This window comes from Leptosomus discolor, chromosome 4 (genome assembly GCF_034619465.1).
Source record: "Leptosomus discolor isolate bLepDis1 chromosome 4, bLepDis1.hap2, whole genome shotgun sequence".
NCBI lineage: Eukaryota > Metazoa > Chordata > Aves > Leptosomiformes > Leptosomidae > Leptosomus > Leptosomus discolor.
This window is the reverse complement of record NC_141394.1, coordinates 41878340-41904050: the sequence shown is the minus strand read 5'-3', so window position 1 is coordinate 41904050 and position 25711 is coordinate 41878340. Positions and strand designations below refer to the sequence as shown.

The window sequence follows — 25711 nt, the reverse complement described above, 5'->3', positions numbered from 1 at the left end:
TAAGATAGTATGTCGAGGTCTTTCTTTAAAAAACACCTGACATTGCATCTTATAAGAACAGCTGGGATTTGTAGATAAGTCTGACTGAGGTTAGGCTACTAGTGAACACAGTGTAGAGATCTATAGCTGAGCAACTGGCTTATTGTGTCTTGTGGTAAATATGTGGAGCTGGCTGGGAACAAAACAAGGTTTTCCCTTCTCTCTGATCTCATTGACTAAAGTATATTATAGTTATTAGCAGGATAAGTAATACCAGAATGGGAGAAAGTAAATCAGCTGATAGCCCCAAGTGATACAGATACTTGATAAACAGAGTCCTAAAACTTCCTCCTCAGTTGCCAATACTCCAAGGCAGGCTTTTCAATGTACAGGAAATAATCGTGTATAGTAACCCAGCCCAGACTTTGAAGGCATTATTTCCAATGTCTGGATAAAAACGTTCAACAAACTGTTCTTCAAAATCAGGAGGAGACACAGTAAGAAATATCCTTCTTCCATTTCAACACTGTTGAGGGAAGTCAGTTCATATAAGGAACTTTTCATACCTTTTCATTCCAATGAAATAATCCCCCCTTCCAAGTTATTATGACCCCAAAACTCTTCGTTTGAGCATGTGCCTACAAATGTCTAATCTATACAAATATATAATCGCTTAGGCAGGTCACTTCTTCACAGGAGCAATTCTGAAGACATCTAACCTAATTACGCAACCCTTACATACTAAATCAAAAACATCCCAGCTCATTTGTAATACAGTGCCAGAAGCAACAACAATAAATGCAAATATATTTGCTTCATTTAAGCTGAACCTATATTTAAAACAAGTTAATGTTGATTTGAAAAAAATGTTGGTGCTTTTGGGTTTTTTTGCATATATATTAATATATGGATAATTTATGTGTGTATGTATATTGTATTATTATTCTAATACAAATCAATGTCCCTTCAAAATACTTTCAGATATTCTGACACATATTGTTTTTACACTTACACAAGCAAGCAGTTGTGGTAAGGCTTTTGTGTACCACATACACAAGTATGCATTGCAGGCACTAAAGCCTATCTGTGGTTTCACGATCTTAATTTCATATTAATCACCCATCCTTCCCTTACTATCTGTTAAAACTTACGATAAAAGAAAATGACAGAGCATGCATGGCCCAGAGAAGTTAGTGGTGACGCTTATTGGCATTTCAGGGTATTGCTCTCTTGTAAACTAATTTGGACGCTGCAACCAGTAACGGTATTTGTTGGAAATACAAGGATGGGCCAATGAGAAACACAGGAGAGAGCAAGAAAATCTGCTCTAGAAGATGATATTGACACTTCACATTCTCAATCTCTACTATAAATTGCTTTCTGTATAGTATCACAAAAGTCACAGAGAAATTTGAATGTCTCTACCATAAGCAGTCTGGCAAGCTACTATTTTTAACTGGACTTTATTGTTACAGAATTTAAACTTTCCTAAGTGCTTTCTAACCACTGAAAGCAACACAAGACTTGACTTGAAAAGACAATCCCCCCAAAAATCAAGGGGATGTCAATCATGTTTTCAGTTTTATTCAAGACAAACACAAGATAAAACACAACTAATACCTTCCCAATAAGTGGTGAGAATACCACAAGTCTGAAAATTTTGGTGTTAGAATCTTGTGGTGCTTCAGTTTAATTGTTAACAGTGGATATATATAAAACTCTGAACACATTATTTGTAGTCTGCAAGGCCATAGAGCAGGAGGATCACAGCTGAGCACTACTATAATCAGGGAACTGATTGTTTGTACCAGCTGAGCAGCAAATAAAACAGGAATATAAAAATCAAACTAGTTCATATTTGCAGGCATGCTGGGAAATGCCAAAGTTTACTATGTAATTAAGCAAATAAAATATCATATTTTAAATCTTTCCATTAATTTAAAATAAATCTTTAAGAAACATGCAGAATTACCATTTACAGCATGAATTCATAGCAAAGCCTGATCCACTTACAGTATTATCAATCTTCCAATGGAAATAATTGAAACAATTTCCTAATCCAGAAATACATTAATTCCTAAACTGCAACTCTAAACTAAGAACAGGCTGCTTAGAGCAATGAAATGAGAGCTCATGACAATACTTGGTTTATGATCTTTTTCTGTAATATACTTTATGAGATTAACTCATACATATGAAAATTAATACCTCTCTGTCAGTAAAATGTATTTTCTATGCTTTCTATGTTACTAACACCTGAAATTGTCTGTATTTATACTTATCCTTCAGTTGGTCACAAACCACAAACCTCCATTCTCCCTCCCAACATGTATTTACAAACCCTTCCTGAGTATAATAAGAAAATACTTTGTCTCATTCAGCAACAACAGGTACCTCAAATTTAATTAAACTGTTTAAAATTATAATTTTGTCAAGCAAGAAAGATTCATACAAGAAGATCAATTCCAACAGCATGTAGGCCAATTGGTTGGAAGGTTTGTCATGTCAGCAAACAAACAAAAGTTAAAGGCCTAGTTTTTAAATCTGAACTTCTTGTTGCATCCCTTTGAGTAATTGTCTGAAATATTTGAACAGCTTATTTCTTTCTGTCTCCCCAACAAATAAAGCAGTTCACAAAGGCATGAGCATTTAAAGGATTCTTTTCTGCCATATTTTTTCTTTAAATCAAATCTGTCAAATGTTGCAACAGGGAGAGTAAATACTGTAACTGTAAAGTGTGAACAAAAAATCTCAAAACAAACACACAAAAGGAACAATAGATGAGAATTTCACCATAATATAGAAAATATGAGAAAAGTCATCTGTATTAGTACCTTGCTCTCTCCACAATATGTTTGCAACTGCAGCATGTAAGAGAGAGAAAGAACAGAAAACACAAATAAACAAGAAAAAAAACCACAAAATGATATATCAATTCTGAAATAATTGTGATGCTTTAACCTCTGATTTACTAAAATACTTGTACTGAAAAATCAATGGAAACAGTGAATTAACAATAAGATTACATTAAGTTCTCTATGCTACTTGATGAAACTGTGATTAGTCATCATAGTTATTGGGGTCAGGGTGAATCCCATCACTCCTCATTACACACCCCACCTCCCCCAAGTTAACTCCATTAACCTTTATCGATAGTGTGTTTCATAATCCATTACAAAGAGCATGTGGATTTATGCATATTAATTGCAGATTATGTAATTTCATAACTTCCTTTAAGCAGTGGACTTTGAAGAGATTTATTTCAGAACAGAGTTGTGAGAGAAACATGCAAAACCAAAATAAATACAAGATATTCTTCTATATGGCTGTAACACAACCATGCTACCAAAGTTATCATGCTGTATAATGTTTGACACTATCTTTGGGAGTCTAAGATGTGAACTGTAAGATAGCACAGTAACCAATTAAGTGTTTAAGTTGTTTTTACCATGCAAACATCTTGTTTACAATTGGATTTTAGACCTTTGAGATAAATGGAAACTAATTATCCTATTATTGCTCTTTCTGCCTGGGAAGAATAAAAAGAAAACAAATATAATTCTGCAAATTATAAATATTTAGAGCCCAGCATGCTATGGAATAAATTGTTTAAAACAGCACCACTGAAAACTGAAGTGTTTTGTAAAGTAATGATCTTAAGAAATAGACAAAAATTTAAAGGAAAGGAATAGAACAGAGAGAACGTGTATGTTACACACAGACATAATGACATAATGAAATTGCGATGTTCATTGATACAGTGTTGCAAAAGCTAAAAACATTAGCATGCTTTTAAAAAAAGTTTGGAAAAAGTAATGGAAGACATATTATTAAAATGATGGTACACAAAAGTCCCTCAACTGCTGACTGTTCGAGGTTGAGAATAAGAAACAGACAGAACAATCCATCCAGAAAACTCCTGGATACTATGATTTTCTGAAGCATCTTTTACTGGGCACTGCTGAAGACAGGACCAAGACGGGCTTTTTTTGCCTTATACAGTGCAGCATTTCTCTAATTCTTGAGCTCTGAAAGAATATACAGAGCTCCAAACATGTAGAAGGGTCGTTGAAAAAAGTGACAATCTACTTTTCTGAGAAGTTCGTGATTCAGAGGCTTAGGATGAGCTACTAGGCTTTTGGTTTTTTTTTTTTCCTCTCTCCTCTCTCCTCTCCTCTCCTCCTCTCCTCTTTTCGTCTCCTGACTTTTTTCACAAGTTCTTTCAACAGAGCTACCTCATTATGTGACCTCAGACACAGTATTTAAACTGTGTCATTCAGTTACCCTTAATAAAATGAAGTCAATGGTTACTTTTTACCTTCAGTGCTTTGAATTGTGCAAAAGAGAGATCCCCATATAAGTAGAAAGTAGCAGTAATACTGCTGAAGTAAGTGATGCTGAATACTGGAATAAAAATGTTCCCCTTTCCCAAGACAGAACATCAGTGCAGCTTTCAAACATGCTCAGTCTGTGTTTTATTATCTTTAAACCAGCTTAATTCTCTAGACTATTATATATGTGCATTGTTTTCAGGTATCATCCTTGCATTTGCTTTAATATTCAAACACTTAGGATCCAATAAACTGCCAAAAGCCAAGATTAATGGAGTGTGCCATCTTGTCACTTAGTCAGGCTGAGTAATAAACATTTACAAGAGGAGGAAGAATTTCTGTTGAACTGCTGCTAAGGTCAAAATGGAGTCAACGTGTTTTAAATTTATTTCTCAATCGTCTGCCTTTATACTTGCTCTTCAGATTCCACATTGTTACTTTCAGAAGAGCATAGCTTCAAAGAAAGTCTTGACTACATTTGCTGAGTACATGTCCTCCAGACATCCAGCTGCTCTGAATGAAACTTGGTGACTAAATTGCTAACACCAGTATAACTCTTAGATTTACACCCGATGCTGAGAGCTCAAACTAGATTTGGTTTACTGTATACTTCAGTAGCAGACATGAACAGAGTATTTAACATGTCTCTTCTAAATAATGTTTGTCTGCTTATGTTTCAACTATTTGATTATTCTCCTAAACTAGACCTCTAACTATAACTTGTAATCATAAGATGGAATATGTTCGATGTTTTATTGACAGCAATTATATTTAAATAAAGACCTAATCAGTAGATCATCAGTACTGCAACTACAGAAAGAATGGATTGCAAGGTTTAAGAGATCCTGAATTATTTTAGTTTAGATGAGAAGAAAAAGGTGTTGTTTTGTATAAAACAAACATTTAAGAGAGAACTATATCCTTATGGCTTTAGAGCTACAGAAAACATTTTTTTTCACTGCAGAATGAAAGCAACTGAAGTCTCCCCAAAGACACGCTGTGCCCATAAGGTGAAGAAATTGAGACAATATAGTACTGTCCTTCCCATCAACTAAATACGACACCTGCTTTGTGAGCACTATGCAGTCAAGTCATTCAGTATAAACACTGACAACCTCAAAGACGGAATGCTAAGGTGTTTATGTTTCTTTCCCTTTGTCGAAGTATTAAATAGGTCATTTGTACCTTGACAGATAGGAGGAGGAAAGAAGTTGCCCTGGAGTATGCTGCAGGTGACTGGCTTCTGTGTGGAATTAGTGGCACTGATCACAAACTGGCAGTTTTCAGCCAGTTTTCAATTCAGTCCACTGTCTGTGTATCTAGTCTGTACTTCACCAGTTTGTCTATGGGAGACAGTGTCCAAAGCATTTCTAAGGACAAGATAAACAACATCTACTCCTCCCCTCATCTACCCTGCCAGTTACCTGATTGCAGAAGGCTGTCAGGTTGACTAGGAATTATTTTCTCTTGTAAAATCCATGCTGACTGCTCCTAAATACCTTCTTGTCCTTCATGTTTTGAGGAATGGTTTCCAGCATTATTTGCTCCATCATCTCCTTCCCAGGGATCAGGGTGAGGCTGATGGCCTAACATGTCTTAGATTCTCCTTCTTGCCCTTCTTGAAGAGTGACACTAGCTTTCTTCCAGGCTGCATTAACCTCCCCTGATCATCATGATGCTTCAAAGATTATCAAGAGTGGCCTTGCAATGCCGTGGGTGAACTTGCAAAGAATTTGTGGGTGCATCCTATACAGACCCTTTGAACTGTGAATGTCCAGGTTGTTTAAATGGTCTCTAATCTGATCCTATCCATCATGGGTAAGGCTTCCTTGCCAGAGGAAAACCTTCTTCCCAGAATTTCCTGCTGGTCTCACACTCCTGGGGCCAGTTTGCCAGTAAAGACTGATGTGAAAAAGACACAACTTGGCCCATTCCATGTCCTTTGTCACCAGGTCCCTTGCCCCACTCAGCATCAGGTTCATATTTTCCGTAGCCGCCTTTTTTTGCTGCTGAAGTCTCTGTAGAAGCCAATCTTTTGCCCTTTATGTTGCTCACTAGATTGAGATCCAAGTGGGTTTTGGAACTCCTAACTTTATCCCTGCATGCGCAGACAGTGGCTTTATATTCAAATGACAGGTCTGTGTTTATCTATGTCATCTTATATAGTCTTTTTTCTGTAATAAAGCAAATTAATTTCCCCAGGGAACCCTGGAGGATTTTCTTTAAAATTAGATTTCTCTTCATATTGTGAGGAAAAAGCCACATATTATATGGCACTTGAAGTCCCGTAAACGTAGCCATAAATTTCTACTTTTTATCAGTCTTTTTTCTAGGGGTGACATAGCAAAGAAAATAAAAAGTAATTACAATTATTCAACTGTGTGGAACCACACAGCATCAAATTAAATGATTTAAGATGCTAAGTACAGAACACATTAATTTGTGTTAATGCAAAATGATACATATGGTTCTGAGCTTTGGTTAAAAAAAAAAGGAGGGGGGATTAAAAAAGTGCTTTAAAAGCCCCACACTTATTAATTCTAAAATTAACAAATCAGTGTGAAGAAAAATGAGACATCATTAAAGACTCCAATATAAAAACACAAAAAACAGCCATCACCTCACCTAATACAGGCCAAGAAAACTCACTTATTTTTTTAATCAGTCCTATAACTTTTATTCAAGGAAGATGTCCAGTCCTAAGATAAAGACTACAATGCTGGAACAAGTGCAACATCTGTAGTGTATGTTACATATGCTAAGGATCATAGTGTTTACCCTCCTTTTTGGTTAAGCAAAAATTAACATCTTCAGCCACATCCTATATTGAATTCTCACACATTTATAAACTTCAAGATGTAAAAATACGTAATTGTTGATAGATCTCTTTTATCATAATCTATGGATAAAGTTTTCTGGTTTTAAGACAGAACACTACCATCTTCTCTTGTTCTCTGTTTCCCTGATTCATAAAAAGAAGTGTATTCAGACGACATAGTTATGAAATAATATCAGGAGATGTACAGGGAACCTTGCAGAAGACATTGTATTCAAGGAGTTAGTGGCCTTGAGCAGGCTGTCTGCTTCGTTGGACCTTGTACTCAAGGCTTGAGAAGCCTGTATGTTAGCATGGGTAGCTGCTGAAAGGGTATATGCTGGAATGCCCATAAAAGCCTGTGCTGCACACTGGTGGGTGTCATGACAGTGATAACATTGCAACCTGTCAGAAGATATATATTTGTTATACAAGATAAAAGCCACCACAGTATGGGAGGGAAAGGGAACCGCTCCATGGACAGGATCTGTGCAGTGGGCTGTAGGAAAACCCATCCAGCGTTCATTTGATGTCGCATGAATGTGGTGTGCCCAGCATCTTCAGGGATGTAAGATTTACTTTCTATCTATATTCCTCCTTTTATTCTGTCTTATCAAAACAGGTATTTTATTACACCATTTGGGCATTTTATATTGACATTGAAAAAGAACCCTGCACTGTGTCTCTCTCTCCCCCCCCCCACCCAGTGCAGAACAGGGGAGAATCCATGTTTCCTTGAAAGAAGATTGCTTTCTTTTTTTTTTAAGCACACTTACAGCTCCATAAAAGTAACTCTTCATGGTCCTTACATAGCTATTCTATGCTTCTGTGCTCAGAGCCAGCCTTTGATTACGAGTAGCTAACATAACATCTGAAAGTCTACTCTTCATCTTTGTTATTCATTTTATACGTTGGCTGAATGGTAATAAATTGTAAATTTTTCAGTAAACTCTGCACTTAGTACTTCATGAAATTATGCAGCAGACTATAACAGCAGTACAGATTCTTATCCCCTTTGGATTGAAACAACTGCAAAAATCCATGGTATTTCTGTTACTAAAAGAGTAAAAGAGTACTACAATGCACTTTCCAAATCAATTCTGTATCCTACTCCTTATCACATTGGTAATAAATGTCATTATGTTCACCTGTCTCAGCAGTCAATGTCAAAGCTTTCAACTGTGTCAACCACAGTGTTCTTCCTCCCTACTTTTCTTTTTTCCAAACATTTAAGGCATAACAGTTGGAAATAAAATTTTTTGGTTTTGTTTTTTTTTTTTTTTTTTTTGGTAAGATTGACATTCAGTGAGTTTGGAGATTAAATGTAGCTCTTTTGCTTCCTTTTGGCAATATAATTAGATGTTCATATTATCAGTAATCAGCACACAACACTATATATATCCGGAGAAAAACAAGACCAGAGCAGTAAGATTTAGAAAAGAAACTTGTTCTTGAAGTAAAATACTTAATTTTCTTCCAGAAATATTTTTCCCTCTTCTATCACATGTGTCAGTGGTCATTATCCAAGAAAACTCTAAATCAACTTTTTTAATCTGTTAACTTTTAATTTATTTTTTTTTTTAATAAAAACCGTCATTCTTTTGTACCTATTTTATGTATGTGGTGTTAAATAATCTGAAATTTTCCTTTCTTTTCTCCTGGCATTACATACAATGAAAATTAAAAAAAAATATTTTCATAAAATATTATTTTGTTGCACTGGCACTCAAAATGGGTATCAATTAAAACCTTAACATATGAAAAATCTTCTAACTTGCTGCATTAAGAGAAGCAACGCAGTTTAAAAAAGCTTTTAGAAGAGAGAAAAACAGCAGAAAGAGCTCTTTTCTGCATTATATATTATTCCAATAAAAAGGGGAGGGAAAAATCCACTGTTATCTTTTGAATGCAAATAATGATTGTTCATGAATATAGAACCACTGTTCAATTCTGGGTTCTGTTTCATCAAAACACAAGTTTTGTATTTAAAATTCTGTAAATATTTTACCCTTTTTTTCGATGAGAAATTTCTCATTTCTATAAGAACATAACAGCTGATAAAGATCAACGGTTTCATATCAGCTCATTGTGCCAGACTTTGCACCATCTCACTGTCCCTTTCCAAGCCTCCAGCCCCATAATGGCAAGAGGTCACAAGTAGATGTAATAAAAAATAGGACAATGAGGAAGATGCAGTAAGTTAATATGGCAAATGCGTGGGATTCAACATTATTTTCAGAATTGTCCCACCATAATCTGCTGTACTTTTAATTGAATACAAAATATTTTCAAGATGTTTGAAGGGATGCTGCCTGCTTATTTCACTGATAGCCACCACCATTGTCAACTGTTCCCAGAATCACAGAATGTTAGGGGTTAGAAAAGACCTCAAAAGATCATCTAGTCCAACCCCCCTGCCAGAGCAGGACCACACAGGAACACATCCAGGTGGGTTTTGAATGTCTTCAGAGAAGGAGACACCACAACCTCTCTGGGCAGCCTGTTCCAGTGCTCTGTCACCCTCACAGTGAAAAAGTTTTTCCTTATGTTAATATGGAACCTCCTATGCTCCAGCTTGCACCCGTTGCCCCTTGTCCTGTCATTGGACATCACCAAGAAGAGCCCAGCTCCATCCTTCTGACACTCACCCTTTACTTATTTCTAAACATTAATGAGGTCACCCCTCAGTCTCCTCCAAGCTAAAGAGACCCAGCTCCCTCTGCCTTTCATCAGAAGGGAGATGTTCCACCCCCTTCATCATCTTTGTGGCTCTGCACTGGATTCTTTCAAGCAGTTCCCTGTCCTTCTTGAACTGAGGGGCCCAGACCTGGACATAATATTCCAGATGTAGTCTTACCAGGGCAGAGTAGAGGGGGAGGAGAACCTCTCTCGACCTATCGACCCTTCTAAAACACCCCAGGATGCCATTTGCCTTCTTGGCCACAAGGGCATATTTCTGGCTCACGGTCATCCTGCTGTCCACCAGGACCCCCAGGTCCCTTTCTCCTATGCTTCTTTCCAACCGGGCAGTCCTCAACCTATACTGGTACATGGGGTTCTTCTTTCCTAGATGCAAGATTCTACACTTGCCCTTGTATTTCATTAAATTTCTCCCCGCCCAGCTCTCCAGCCTGTCCGGGTCTCACTGAATGGCAGCACAGCCTTCTGGTGTGTCAGCCACTCCTCCCAATTAATACGTTAATCATATACACATCAAAAGAGAATGCGTCTGTTACATTACTCCTTTTTCTCCTATCTCTAGTGTATGAACACATGCCCTTATGTTAATAGACATAAAACCTACACCACTCTTACTGTCTGGTTGCTAAGCCACACAAGTTTTTAGTTATTATTTTTATTTTAAAAATAATAGTCCTAAAAGTGAAGACAAGGTTTAAGTTTTGCTCAGCTTCCACTATCAATCAGAATGAAAACATTTATGCACTTATTTGCTTTTAATTTTATTCTTATTTTATAAGAAATTCAGATTTGTTGTGTTTAAATACAAATATACATATAAACCTTAATTTATTTGTGAAGGAAACACTTCCCCGCCCCCAAAGTTATCTATTGTTTACTTCAACTATTTTTAAAGTAATTATGTCAATACAAATTCTATCAAAATTCCAGCCTGTTCTTACAACATGCACTTCAATTTCATTTCAGTTTAGGTTAATATGACAACTAAATATATATTTTTATAAATATTAAACTATTATTTATCAGTTAAAAGTCATAGTTGACACTTCAGTTTTGGTCAAATATTACCATGTTAGCTTATTGTTCTTCAATTTATTTTCTATAAATCTTTATAATGAATCATGCTGAAGCCCTTTCCCATAACACATTAACACAATCTAGTCTACACTAGCAGGAAGAGAAATCGGTTCATGAGCTGAATTTCTACCCTATACTTGGAAGTTTGAAATAAAGTCTTTGCCTACAATGCTGTCAACAAGTATAAATTTGTTTAGCTCTGCCATAAAATAAAGTGCCAGCATAAAATATCTCTGAGGAAATTAGGTAAATAGGTACCATTCAGTATAAGAAGTGACGGGAAGATTCTATTAAAGTTGCATAAAGCCTTTCAGAAAGAATTTAGGCCATAAACCACAGTCAAAAGCCTTTTAGTCTCATTCCAAGTTCTAGACAGTGGAGACGCCTGGTTGCTTATGATGGCCATAAACCTGTCAAGTCAAGCATTCAGATCACACAATCTCTTGTTCGATGATATGACTATGACATTACGTAAAAAAGGCACAATTAGAAATAGATTTACTTAATGACAAGGACAGGTATATTATTTTTTAAATTTAGCCCCAAGACACAGTGCACAAGGCAGATAATTTTTATCCTGTTTTGTGTGCCTAGGTGAAAAATCTGTGGGAGAAGTTGCTTTGCAATATATGATGATGTCATAGTGGGTGAACTGAGTTACACAAAAGTCTGTGATTGATGACCTAAAGTAAAAGCTACTAAATATTAAAATATCACCAAGTACTGTCAAAATTGTCTTGAAAATGCCTTAATAGCATTACTTGATAACTTTCTATCATGACAGTTGTCTCTCCAGGGTGCACGTGTATATCTCAATAAAATTTAGAGAAATACTTAGGAAGTTGTCTTAATCAGTGGCAAACTAAACTGCATTATATAAAACGAAGTTTTGGAAAACGTGAAGACAAGATATTGTAAAAAAACATAAAATAAAATAAACAACAAACCCACAAAACTGTTTAGCTTTAAAAGTAATAGCACGTTTCCATGATCTATGACTCTAGTTTGACAGGATTATGCTATGTTGAAACTGAGAAGAAACCAAAGCAGAACTGATATATCTGTCAAAGCCATTGAGAAAGAAAAATATAAATGGATTTTTGAAGTTATTTTGGTTCAAAATATTTTACTAGAAGTGCAGATAAGAATTTTAAGTATCTGAAAATCACCCCTGAAAATATTCCCTTGTCGTTGATGATCAATCATTTTTTTATTTTCTGTTTTCTATACTGTCAGGTTTTCTTCTTTAGATCTGTAAATTATACTGATATACTATTCCATTATTTCAATTAAATATTCCCATGCCAGTATAATTTTTCTTTCCTATCTTTTTTTTAAGCTCACAAAATGCTTAATTTATAGTCCTTAGATATGCATTATATTCCATATTAAGTTAAAAGTACTTTGACTAAAAAGTGAAATCTGGACCAATTCTATTGTTCCAAGCACTACCTGAATGTAACCTAAATCAATCAATGAATCAATCAATCAATCCCACAAGTGGAAGTTGCCATTTCTTACTTACAAACATAATTTGTGATTATTATCATACTTTGTATCAACAAAAGTTACCTTTCTCGTAATTATATTGTCAAGATATTCTGCCAAATTATCTTTGTTCTATATCTAAATTCTTCGGCTTTCACACAGAGTTTCAACAAGAGCAAGCTGATGATTTTGGTTTGCCTTATGTCTTCAAGGAGTTGGGTTGATCCAAATCTGTGTTTGTGCAGTGGAGCTGTCAATTTGTATGCTCATGCTTTAAATGCTGCTAAATCCAGTAATATGGAAGAGAAAGCTATCAATTAATAAAAGATTTGAGAGTTCCTTAAAATGCATCTGCAGGTACTGCAAGGTAGAAAATGAAAAGCTACCTTTTATCAGTTACTAGAGAGATACTGGAGTGCTAGAATAAAAATCCCATTTAAAAAAAGAAAGAAATAGCAGTCCTTAAGAAAAGAAGTAGCCTTAATTACAATTAACATCCTATTTTTGTGCTAACAGAAGAAGTTCCAGCAGCTTGATATTCCTCCACATCAATGTAGAAAGAAAGGCCTCAGAAACCATCACAAGTGTTTGCTAAAGGTAGAAGAAAAGCATTGTGGTACCAGAGCTACTCAAGGTTTAAATTGTACTGATATGAACCTGTTTTTTTTTTTTTTGTTCCGTTGACAATATTCTTCTATAAATATTTTTGTCCTGTATTTGCACAGAAGCAAGATAATAATCGAAAACAGAGGCTGATTTATTACTTTCTACCTTACAAAGGAATAAAAAAGAGAATAAATTATATGTAGTCAAGACAAACATTTAAAATAACTATGTCCAAATGAAGTACATAAAAATACTAGCTAAAAGTTGTTTCGGATGTTTGGCCTGGTGCTCTTAGTTTTGAATAAATTTCAAAATACATAAGAAAGTTCAAGAGAAATACCACTACATATATCCCTAGTAGCTCCCCCACTGCCTGAAACTTAATAACTCAAGTAGTTGTAGGCTAGTAGGACTGGGGTATATGTCCTAGACAAAAGAATAGACAACACTCGCACAGAATTAAATTCAATAAGAAATCAAAGGATGAGAATATAATTATAGGTCAGCTAATATGTTCTAATGGAAACCAGGTCTTCCCAAACAAACCTGGTTATATTATTCGATGCAATTAGAAGTTTGGAAAAGGAAGAATTCATATATATGTAACCCAGAATTTTGCTAAACAACTGATTTGTTAACACAGAATATTCTGATTAGTAATATAATGGTAATAAAGTACATGTTAATTGCATTAAAACTGCCAAACAGATTAATCTGAAAAAGTAGTTTTTGTTGTTAAATGATGATAAAAAGTGCAGAAGACAGTGCTGGAATGTGTCCAGAGCAATGGGTAGTAAGTCTTGTCTTAATCATTTTCATCAATGATGTGGAACAAACATAAAATCATTTCCTAAAGTCTGCGAATTACCTGTTATGATAAATAACAGAGTTTCAAAAAGTTGTTTGAATTACTTTGTCAAGTACTTCTCTAAAATAAATTACATTTTGATATAGCCAAATGCAAATTTAGACATCTAGGGAAACATATTACCAAACAGGTAATTCTCTCTCCAGATCATTAAAGAAACAAATAACACATTTACTTCCACAAAGAGCAGTTCCCATGTTTTAAGAAAACCATACCAAATCAAATTACAATCCTCAAGGCCAAAAGACCTTCTGAGTCCCACAGTGACTGTCTTATTATGAGAAACTTCTATTTAGTCTGTGTGAGAGAAAGTAATCGATATTTAACAATAGTATATTCATAGGACAAGAATTCTTAAGAGGTCAATTTATTGGAAAAAAAAAGTTCAAAATCAGGAGAAATTGAAGGAAAAAAAAGACTTTAAAATAGAAACTAGATATTATTCTATACTAGTGAAACTGATTAATTAGTAAAGTAAAATACCAAAAGAAATGAGGGATTCTCCCACTCTGTGTCTCTAACTCAGGTAGATGCATTTCTGGGAGGATACACCTCAGGCAAACAAAGCATTAGATCTGTATTCAGGCAGAAGAGGATGCAATTTAATGTCTTGTGAAACAGCTAAGATAGATTAGAGTTAGATGAAATGGTTCCATTGTGCTTAAATCTATGAATCCATGAAACATCTGTTCTGAAAAATCAAACTACATTGGAACGAAACTAAAACCAGATTTTAAACTGCTATTTGTATTACAAATGTGATTACGCCAGAGACTCCTTCCAACACAGTTGAGTTCTCCCTGGTATTATTAGAGGATCATGACAGTAGTGGAGACTCTGCTGTCTTCAGTGAGATTTAGACCAGGTTGTTAATCCCCAGAATGTTTTTACCAGTCACCGCAGGGGTTATCCAGCTATCACCCAGACCAGCTATCTCATTCTCAATAGCTTTAACTGCAAATTTGAGGGAAAATGGAATTCACAGCGCAAAATGAGCTTCCAGTTTCTAGAGGATTAAAATGGCACAGTTTTTGCATTCAGAAATACTTTAAATGCTACTATTGTAGGACTAGGATGTACAGATCGATTCACTGCACATGCTGCATAGCTCTTTTTGACTGTCAAAGTCACGATACTTTAAAATGAATGTTCTGAAAAGGTATGTAAAGAGCAAATAAAGAAGGCACAAGAATTACAAAGGTCATTAAATTTTTGTTTTCTTTATGAGTCTAATATGCTAATTAATACAGAAAAGATTAACATCTAGTAGGAAAAGCAAATGAAATGTCATAATGATCATAAGTACTTTCCAGTTACAACAGAGCATTTTCACAAAACATTTACTTAAGGACAAATTTTCTGAGATTAAAATATAGCTTTTCCAACAGAGATTACAAAAATCTAAAAATTCTCAGGCAAGGGCCCTTCTGGGAAGAAGAAGGGAGAACAAAGACCGCATTATAAAATGTATGCACACTGGGAAGAAAATTAATGACAGAACTGGGCTTGTTCAGCCTGGAGAGGAGAAGGCTTTGGGAGCACCTAATAGCAACCTTACAACACCTACACAGAGGTTCCTAAGAAGACAGAGTAAGGCTCTTCACAATTGGCTCTGCAGCAATTGATATTGTTGGAAAAACAGATAGGCTTTCAAGCACACAAGCCCTTATTCAGGTCTGATATAAAAGCAGCACACTTCAAAGCCTGAAGAACTACTGTGAGTTTAGTTAGTAAACTGCATTCAGACGCTTGGATCAGGGAAACCAACTACTTTCTGTCGGAGATGGTCAAAATGATACATGAACAACTAGATAAATAAACGTTATCAAAATTATCACACATTATAGACTGTTTCTATCTACAAACCTTCTTTTGACTAATTTTTTTTCATGTTTGCAGATTTCCCTTTAATATATATTTATACTCCAAAATGCTGTTTTACATAAAAAGGCAAGTTAAATAAAATGTTCCACTTACTAGAACAATAGAAAGTTCAGTCTTCCCTGATATCTCTCATGTTTAATTGCTAGTAGAAGTAGTGTTATTCTCTACACGGATTAAAAAGGAGCAGCAGTATAAGATGCACATTGTCACTGTGTGACCAGAGAAATTTAATGACAGGACACTAAAGTGACTAAGTACTCCTGGATGCAACTCCACATCTTATAGAGGATTATTATTTAGCTTTTAAGAGATCATTTTGCCCTTTTGCTCCTATCCCTTTTTCCTTCCATTCTTTCTCCTTCAGTGTTTAAGTGTTCTCAAACCTGTCCTCTTTCAACCTGCTGCTGCCTGTGTCCTCCCTTTCTTTCTCACATTATTGGCCTCTTCCATTTTCCTTCTCCATCAGTCTCTTTCACTTGACTTCAATTTACTCAGTCTTATTACCTACCTCCTTACCTATCTCTCCTTGGAGGACCACTCAAGGATCCAAGAAGAAAGTTATCCTCACTTTCACATCCACAAAAACCCAAAGTAGTTACATTGAGAATTTATTTTGTTCTGGTAGTCCTAAAGTCTGGGTCTACCAAGGGCAAATGACATCTTCAGGACTCTTCCAAACTCCCAAGAAGTGTCCACTTACTATATAAATCACCAATTGCTTGGAGATTTTTACTGTGTCAAACACCGCAGAAATCATTATTTTTGTTGCAGTATATTCTAGTGAGAATCTCACTGCATGAACCACCAATATCAAGTCCCAGATTGTGATGTAAAAATCTTTCAGTAAAATGACTGTAGCTTTTTTAACATGAGTAAAATCATGTTTTCTTCCTAACATCTGTTTCAGGATTGGCCATAGTGTATTACCAGAAACGTTACAAATTAAAAGCAACAAAAAAGCTGTTGTTTGAGACAGACAGCAATACAGAATGCTTCAATCTAAATGCTTGAGATCAGAAGAATTAAACAGGTTCTGATATAGACAGCACCAGATATTTATCACCCATACTTATAAAGATGTTTATATAGGTAATATAAACTAAAAATTTCCATCACAACTTCACAAATCTAGCAAAAAGTTTGTATGTGTTTGGACACAGATGTCTAGTATATAAAATTTCAGCTACCGAATGAGTTAACTGGCAAAAGACAATGCTGAAGTTACGATATTTTCAAGAAAAAAATAATTAATTCCTCTCACCTGAGACAATGCCAAAACGAAAGCATATTTTCAGAAATTTTATTTTTAGTGCATGTTGAAAAAGGCTGACGTGTTAAGAGGCCAAACTATTTTTGAGACTTTCACCCACTATTACAAGTTTCACCTATGTGTGATAGAACAATGGTTTGGTGTTCAGTGCTGGCATCTACCGAGCAGATTTGGATGACAAAGCACTTCCAGAATATGTTCCATGCACTTCCATCACAAGGTACCATCTTGATGACAAATCATTATTAAAGCATAATGAATTTTCTTGGGAACCAGAATTAAAATTTCTGAAACTGGAAACTTTAAAATAAACAATGCCCTGGCACCCCTAAGTCATACTCTACATTATATATTTTTATTTCTGCTACTAGCATCACACTGTACGCTATTCAGTACAGGTTTGCCATTCACTCTAATTCTTTCCTTTTTATAATACATGCACTAGATGCCTCTGTAACCAATATTGTGAATTTTGAAAACCTAGCAATCTGATAACATTTTTAGGCATGCAGGTGAAGGAAAGCTTTGCTTATTATTTAACAATCTATTTATCCGTAATGGCACTGGCTTTAATTTAGGCAGAGGTGCCAGAAAATATGCGATTTTCTCTTTGGAGCTGTTTATACTCCCCATTCCCAAAGGAGTAAGCTAGCCATGCCCTTTCTGTTACATATATTAAATTTTTCTCAAAGCATGGTACTGAGTTTTCCACATAATAAATTTCGGATGTGTTGAAAATGAGATTCCACTGATAACTACCAAAAATGTAGCTTATTATGCAAAGTAGCATTAAAACCCAAAAGCTTTCATATGCACATAAATAATGGGTCAGATAAGTACAAAAATGAACATTTCCTTTGACTATTAAACTTTCTAGGGAATAAAATACATACACTGGTAAACATGGAACCATGTTCTGTATTCACTATGTGGCTTATAAAATTACTGTTATGCTCAATACAGTGCAATTGTAGTTTATATTTTAGAGCAACACTGCAAAAGTTCTCACTATCCTCTCCATAGCTAATCAACTCAGTGTTCTAAAATGCTTTTTATTTTGCTATGTTTTTTACCTTATGTGACACTTAAAATGTAGACAAGCCCAGATTAACTGACAAGCTAGTGAGAATCTGTTCTACTTTTGTTCAAAGCAATATCCTAAAATTTCCAGAAGGGAGTACTCCAGTAAAGGGGGAAAAAAAAAATAGTAAACACATCTGCTTTATTCTCTTGAAGTAAGATAAAAGCAAAATTATCTATAAAAATGTCATCTATGACACGTATAGTTTATATCAGATCATGTGAAATCACATTTACATCACCAGAGACTCTCTTTAGAACTCAACTTGTGACCTAATCAGCAGGCTTTAAATTAAAGCAGTGGTAGCATTGTTTTTCAAACATGTGGGTGAGGGAACAAAAGTCTACAATCCTATCCAGGTGGTTTTACCTATGTCATTTTCTTCGCTAAGAAACCCTAATTTGCTGCATGAATCAATGTTTTGGAACAAATATAAAAACAAGCAGAAAAAAGTTAATAATAAAGCCCTTCTACTCTTAATTTCAGTTTTCTAATACTAGCAACTCCTATACAGGGACTTTATTTAAACAGAAACATTATTTTAAAAATGCATCTATCAAAATTTGTACCCGTGAAGGCAGTTTATTCGTGTAGTTGTGATAATGATATTGCTGGTAGCTGCATTTTTTATTGGTACGTACCTTAGTCTGCTTGCATGTACAGAAATGGGTTTCTGAGCCAAAGTAAGTGAATCGGAGTATCAGAGAAAGCATCTCACGTAAATATCTGTTGCATCTATATTTGAAGGATATAATTATGCAGCTATGGACTACCTGCATTTTTACACATCTACTAGTTTTTTAAGAAACCGTGTTCAGACACCAGGGAACACCATGGTAAAATGCCTCCCTTCAACATACAACATAGAACTTGCAGAGTAAATTACTTTTATAGGAAGGGAGGAGACCTTGGCTTTTAGCTGAATTGTCTTAGAAATAATCCTATTTATATTCTTTCTTCCTTCATTTCCATCCTTCATGACACCAGTGGTCATCATAACAACTTGTTACTAGAAGATTTTAAAGCATTTATTGCAAGCAGTGTTCTTTACATAGCACGGGAGTTTACAAATCCTGTAAAGTTAGATGATCTAAAATTATTGCATCACATTAAAATTCCTGAAAACAGTATTTGCATAGGTGTGGATATTCCTGTATAATAACTACAGAACAGATCTTCAGAGGATACAAAAGTTAGATAACTAAAACACTTGGAAACTGGACAGTTGGTTATAAATGTTTTGTTGTTAAGGCCAAACAAGTCTTAACCAAGGATAAACAAATTCTAAGTTTGTCAGGGTTTTGTGATTTGGCAGCATTCATAACATTTTTCACAGACTGCAAAAGACAAATGGAGGTGACTGAGCTACTTCATATCACCAGATTACCAGAAATTCAGCATGATCAAACAACTTATTTATCCTTAGCTGCCCTCAGAAATGTCTGAGCAGTCATTTTCATGGCACTTAAACACATTAAGATTTTTGAAATGACAGCTATAATTAGTGTTACTGAAAGCAGCTAAGTAAAGATATTAACATTAGGATTAGAAAATTTTCCTGCATGGAAGATTTCTTCTGAAATGTTTACAGCTCAATAAACCTACATGTAACTGAACTCAGTGTCTTGCGACAAAAGAGTCAGGCAGACTTGCAGTTTTACTAATCCTGCTTCTTGTATCTTCTGTTGAGTACTTGGCAGTGTTGAATAAAATTCTACATAAATAAGAATGCCTTAAGTTGATGCGATCAGACTCACTAGTAAAATAACTATCATGTTACTAGATATATTTCTAATGAATATGTAGTATTTTTTAAAATAAAGGATTTAAAAGAAAAAAAAAAAAAAAAAGGACAAAAAAAGGCAAAACCAAACAGGTGAAGTGTGAACTCAGGAATAGATTTTTCTGACCAGAGTAAAGAAAGGGAAGGGGAAAGAAGTATGAAGGCAGACAAAAACCAGGTAAACGGGGTTTATAAGCCCCACTACCATTCAACAGAGGATAAAGCAAGCTACTTTTTGGCAGTGGTAGACATTTCTTTGGCACACTGAACTCCCAACTTAGCAAGTGAGTGTGGTCACTGTTGCCCAGATTTCTGGAGAGCCACAGTTACCCAGGCACAAAACAGTATGGGCAGGCTGGAACTGATCTGGACCTGCTGAGCATACCAGCAGGTGAGATCAAGTCCTGTGATGACTCTCATGTCACGAAGGCCAGGTTTGACTCTTCGTATATCTTAAAAACATACAGGAAGATTGGAAAAGGTCTTCCTCCCACACCCCCATCAAGCCCCAGAAACCACATCAGGTCTACTGCTTTGCCTTATTTAGGTATCCAGAGTTCCTTTCTCCCTTCATCTTCCCTTCATATGCAACAAATCTATCATGAGCAAACTATCCAAATTTTGACAGCAATGTGAAAAATAAGTCAATTCACAGAATGAAATTTATTTACTTCTAAATAAACTTCAGATTACACACTCTGCCTTCAGTGACTCTTGGATATCATTATTTAAACTTCTTTTTTTCCTAATCAGTTATCCACACATGCTTAATTTAATTTATTTAAAGTTTCATAGTTTTTAATAACAATTTAGTGTTTAAGTAAGGGCTGCATGTATTTTTATACTTCTCATAATACTTACGGGTCTTTCGAGCAGAATCTTCTACAAAAAGAGAAGAAATGTCTTCATCCACCCCTGCTTCATTCTTTGCAATGCAAGTATATGCTCCTGTATCTTCATAGCGCACATTGCTAATGTGAACCTCGCTACCATTTGCTGAAAGGAGAGGAAAAATTAAGCATGCAGACGTGGTACAGTGCTTTCAGATTATACATTCAGAAGACTTTCTCTGCTCACACTAATTGAACCATTTTCATTCCTGAGTTCATAACTTGGAGGCATGCCAAACTAATCCAAAGGTATTCAACTGGCTAGTGAATTGCATGCACTATTATTCTTCTCACGGATATCTGGAATACCTCAGCTGATTTTGCACATCAGAGCCAAATCTCCATCTGAGGATTTATATACTTTTAAATGACTGTGATTGTCTTTAAAATCAGGTAAATACTATGTTTTTATTATGTTGCATTTGGTCACTTGACACTATCACTGGCTTTACACAAAATAACCCAGGTTTCCATGAACATTGTGGGCTAATTTTTCAACATAAAGAATAACTTTAATAAAATTATTTGTTTCTAGTAACCAGAGGCACCTGGTTTTGTTTTCACATGAATACAGTGTAACAAAAGAAAAACCAGGCTCTTTGGAATTTTACACTTACATCAGTGTTGGAGTCTATGGAAACTACTTCAGAAGTTGTATGTCAGCTTGAGTAGGAATGTCAACAAACAGTCCAGGTTTCACAGGCAATGGTCTTTTAAATAATGTGTTGTGAATAATGATGTGACCAATGATTCATCGCATTTTAAGTATAGTACACTCATTCAACTGTAGGGTCTATTTTACAAAAACAGCTTTGTAGGCATTTGAAAATGTGGACTAGAAGGGGCGCTGGGTGTAATACTCCTTCTACAACATCTTATGTTTGAAGCCAATGCATAGAGAGTTTAACCCAGGAAAAACTCAAGGAAAATGCAATAAGGTTTTCAAAATTTTACTTCAAATAAGTACATTCACGAAAATGAAATTAAATGTATTTTGCTCAGAGAAGAACAACTTTATTTATCATAAATATATGATTCAAAGATGAATGAAAAAAAAAATCCACTCAAATCCCTACAGGAGAAAATCTCATACAGAAAGAAACAGAATGCTGCTATGAAAGAGGAGTCCATCGCTTTCTACTCATAGTGGAAAGTGCTTCAGCAAGGTAATTGTTCACACACATCCAGGAGAGAGGGTCATGAAAGAACAGAGGACTGTGACTTTCCCTATAGGGACAGTAAGACTACAGAGAAGCATTCACTGTCTGCCTGTCCCACTGCTTCTTACACTGCAGTTTGATTGCTGTCCTATCCTAATACACATTCTGGTTTTGCAGATGAATGAGAGAAAGTTTTGAAAGGGAAGTGGCAGCACGAGATTTTTTTTCCTACAGCTGATCGAAAGATCACCAAAATGACTGCAGTTTTGTGCTGGACAAAGTGCTGGGCATCTTCATTGAATTTGTTGAGTCCTGAAAATTCATGAAGATTCACAGACTGGCTTTTATTGTTTATTAAAAGTAAGAATTTCCTTTAGTTGCTTTTCTTTTTGTGCAGTGTCTTCGCACTCACCTGGAAGTCTGCTGAGACCCCTCAGAAAACAGCATATCCATTTCAGTTATTTCTCCTCCTGTCCTTTCCCCCATCAGATCCCCAAATCTCACTGAGATTCTTACCAGTCAAAAAACTTATGTTTTCAACTGAGCTGCAGTAAAGGCAAAGTTTCATCCATGTTCTGATCTAAACTTAAATCTGGACTCATGAAAAATAACTAGATTAATATCAACACATTAGAATAAATCTTTACAGACAAAAGCATTGCTTCCCAATTCAGATATTAGTGTTGAATACTCATTGAATGGCATCAATACAGTTGTAGTGACAAATTCTAATACTGGGTTAGGAGTGGGTCTTGGGCTGCTTGCTTTAATCAAAAACTGCATATATCTGAATAGAGAACACCACATTGGAATTTACTGGTAATCCTCCCAGTAAATACAACAATCATTCTAACAAACAGAAAGCAGAGAAGATAGGTGTATTGGGGAGTAACTAGAAGACATCTTCTGAAATGTTTGAGCTTAGACTTTAACCCTTGGTTAAAACTATGTAAGAAGGACAACTAGTATGGAAAAGGTGCACTGAAAGCACTTGCAACTTGTAGAAAACGATAAATATGTCCCTTTACCTTGAAGAGTTAGCTGTTTGGATAACTTCGGAGTGATATCAATTCCGTTCTTCAGCCAACCAAGTTGTGGATTGGGAATACCTTCAGCATGGCACCGAAGGCTAGCAGTCACACCTGGCTCCCTTGCTTGGCTCTCTGGATAGACTCGGATGACTGGTGGAACTGAAGGCAGTAGACAATTATAATTTAGTGAAAAAGAGTATCATCTTCATTTTAAGAAAAATAAACAAATCTAAAGACTCCTGCAGCTATATACAACAACACATGGATGTGGTATTAGTCACATATGCAGTGACATTCAATGATGAACTCAGTCACAGTAAATTTATGAAGCAGAAAGAATGTTCTACGAGGAAAATCTCTTTTCACTCCCTGTGGTATCAACAATACAAGCCTGAATTCTAATTCAATAGTTTGGAGCTGAGTAATAAGATTTTTATTTTTCCTTAAATTTCTTTATAAAATATGAATAATGTACAGCCAGTAAGTTATGATATGTTGTACAGAGATCGTAATTGTCCTATTTCACAAACCTTTTCTTTAACACTTCATCTCTACCTTTCCCCTCCCTCTAAAATACTTATCAGTAATCCATTTTACCTATATAAAATATGTAATCACAGAATCACATAATGTTTGAAATTGAAAGGGACCTCAAGCAGGGCCACTTAGAGCCAGCTGCCCAGGATTCAGGTTTTAGAATATCTCTAAAGAGGGAGACTCAACCACCTCTCTGGGCAACCTGTGCCAGTGCTCTGTCACCCTCACAGTAAAATAAAGTGTTCCCTGATGTTCAGACAGGACCTCCTGTGCCCAGGATACCATTTGCCTTCTTTACCTCATGGATACATTGCTGGCTCATGTTCAACCTAGTGTCTATCAGGACCCCTAGGTCTTTTTGCCAAGCTGCTTTCCACCTGGGTGGCTCCCCGCATACAACAGTGCATGGGGTTGTTCTTCCCCAGGTGCAGGACTTTGCACTTCTGCTTGTTGAACTTTATGAGGTTCCTGCCAGTCCATTTCTGCATGCCTCTGAATGGCAGCATGACCCTCTGGTGTATCAGCCACTCCTCCCAGTTTGGGGTCATCTTCAAACTGGCTGAAAGTACAACTCTGCCCATCATCCAAAGCATTAATGAAGACGTTAAACAGAATATTCATAAGACTTAGTCTTCTGAGTTTCATTATTAACAAAGTATAAGAATTGTTGACATCACTTTTCCAAGGTTTGGAAACTTGCTGCAGTATATGCTTACCAACTAAAAATCTGCTACATGCCACACATCAGTGTTGTCAGAGGCCATATGACATCACAGTGGAAATATTCCTACTGGTAATCAGTAATTAAGCAAGATTTAAAATCTTGCAGTGTAGATTTTTTAGATGAGTAATTATTGATCTCATCATAAATTACACATAGAGATGACTTGCTTGAGGTTATTTCTAACAATAAAAAAATTAACTGTAATGAAGGTTAAAAAACCATATTTCCTGTTCTCCAAAGTTTTGTTTAATGCAGCTTTAAAACTGTGGAATACTTAGCCAGTGTCACAAAACACAGCTGGGTAGAGAATGAAATATCAGTTGATAATGGAAGATGATAACAAGATCAAAAATTAACTGCGTCTATTTTGGCACAAGATTAAATATTTTTCAAATGCTATCCAACTGTTTACAAGAAATGTCCCAGCATGCTGTCATATTAGAGCATAGAAACGCCTCAGATTTCTACACTGCAAGAAATACATAAATGTACCGTGTGTCAGATAGGATGCAAAAATCAGTAGATTTCAGGGATATTTTAAACCCAGTTAGAGATAAGTGTCTTTTCAAATAATATACATGGAAAATTACACATAAACCAAATATGCAAAAATATACTGCAAAAATATAATAAAAGAACATGGAAGAAGATTAAAAATATGAATATTATGGCTGCTAGCTGCTTAGACTACCAGCTGAGAGCAAGAGGATATGAAAATCATGGATTTAAGGTTTCTACAGAGTTTCTGGAAGGGACTTTGCTTTTATGGACACAAATGTCTATTTTTCATCTCAATCCTGACATTTTCATTCCTGTTTCCCCTCCACTTCTTCCCTGTTTTTTCTCCTTTCCCATAGGATCTATGTGTTCCATGCTGAGACCTTGCCTTCCCCACTGTGTTCCTCAGACCGAGCGCCTCAGAATGGCTGCATGCTCAGATGGCCTGAGCCTCTTTTGGCACCTCAGCTCCCAGTCTTACTCTGCCTCACTTCCTAGGGTCCAATTTTCATGTCTGCCCTGTTCAGCATTTCTTGACAGAAAGTCCTTTAGGCAGCCTACTCCATGTTGCAGATTTACCCCTGTATCAAAGCCAAATAGTTTATTTCTCCGCCTTGCCTCAAGAAGAGCAAAGAGCTCCATCTCCTTAGAGACAGGATTGCCATCATTCAACACTCTCAAGCATCTGAGCAACACAACTTTTAGGACCGATAGCAAGGCATTGCAACTCATTGCATTCTGACTACCTATAATAGGATATTTCTTGTCTTTTTATGTGACAGTGAAATATTCTCATTGAATATAAAAACTTACAGGTATTTAACTACCACACCTTGACAGACTTCTATTGAGTGTGTGAGAAGAGAAATTTTTTAACTGTTCAATTTTGGAGAATTTTCATTGACTAGAAAAAGGAATGTATTAGCTTAGGTTGGGCAAAGGGCAGATGGTATTTTTGGGGCAACTTAATTCTTAGCAAAGTTTTAGAA

General features: G+C 35.7%; 1 protein-coding gene across 3 annotated transcripts in view; it reads right to left on the bottom strand.

The window, feature by feature from the left end:
* FSTL5 (follistatin like 5) overlaps positions 1-25711 on the bottom strand; it is a 300957-nt gene that overhangs the window by 46143 nt on the left and 229103 nt on the right. For 2 of the 3 annotated variants that reach the window (XM_086464080.1, XM_086464081.1), the window contains exons 8-10: positions 22961-23122; positions 20744-20878; positions 2814-2840 (exon numbers count right to left, since the gene is read on the bottom strand). In XM_086464080.1, coding sequence (XP_086320206.1) covers positions 2814-2840; positions 20744-20878; positions 22961-23122 — 324 coding nt within the window. The remainder of the gene's footprint in view (positions 1-2813; positions 2841-20743; positions 20879-22960; positions 23123-25711) is intronic. The other variant, XM_086464082.1, reaches the window with a different exon arrangement.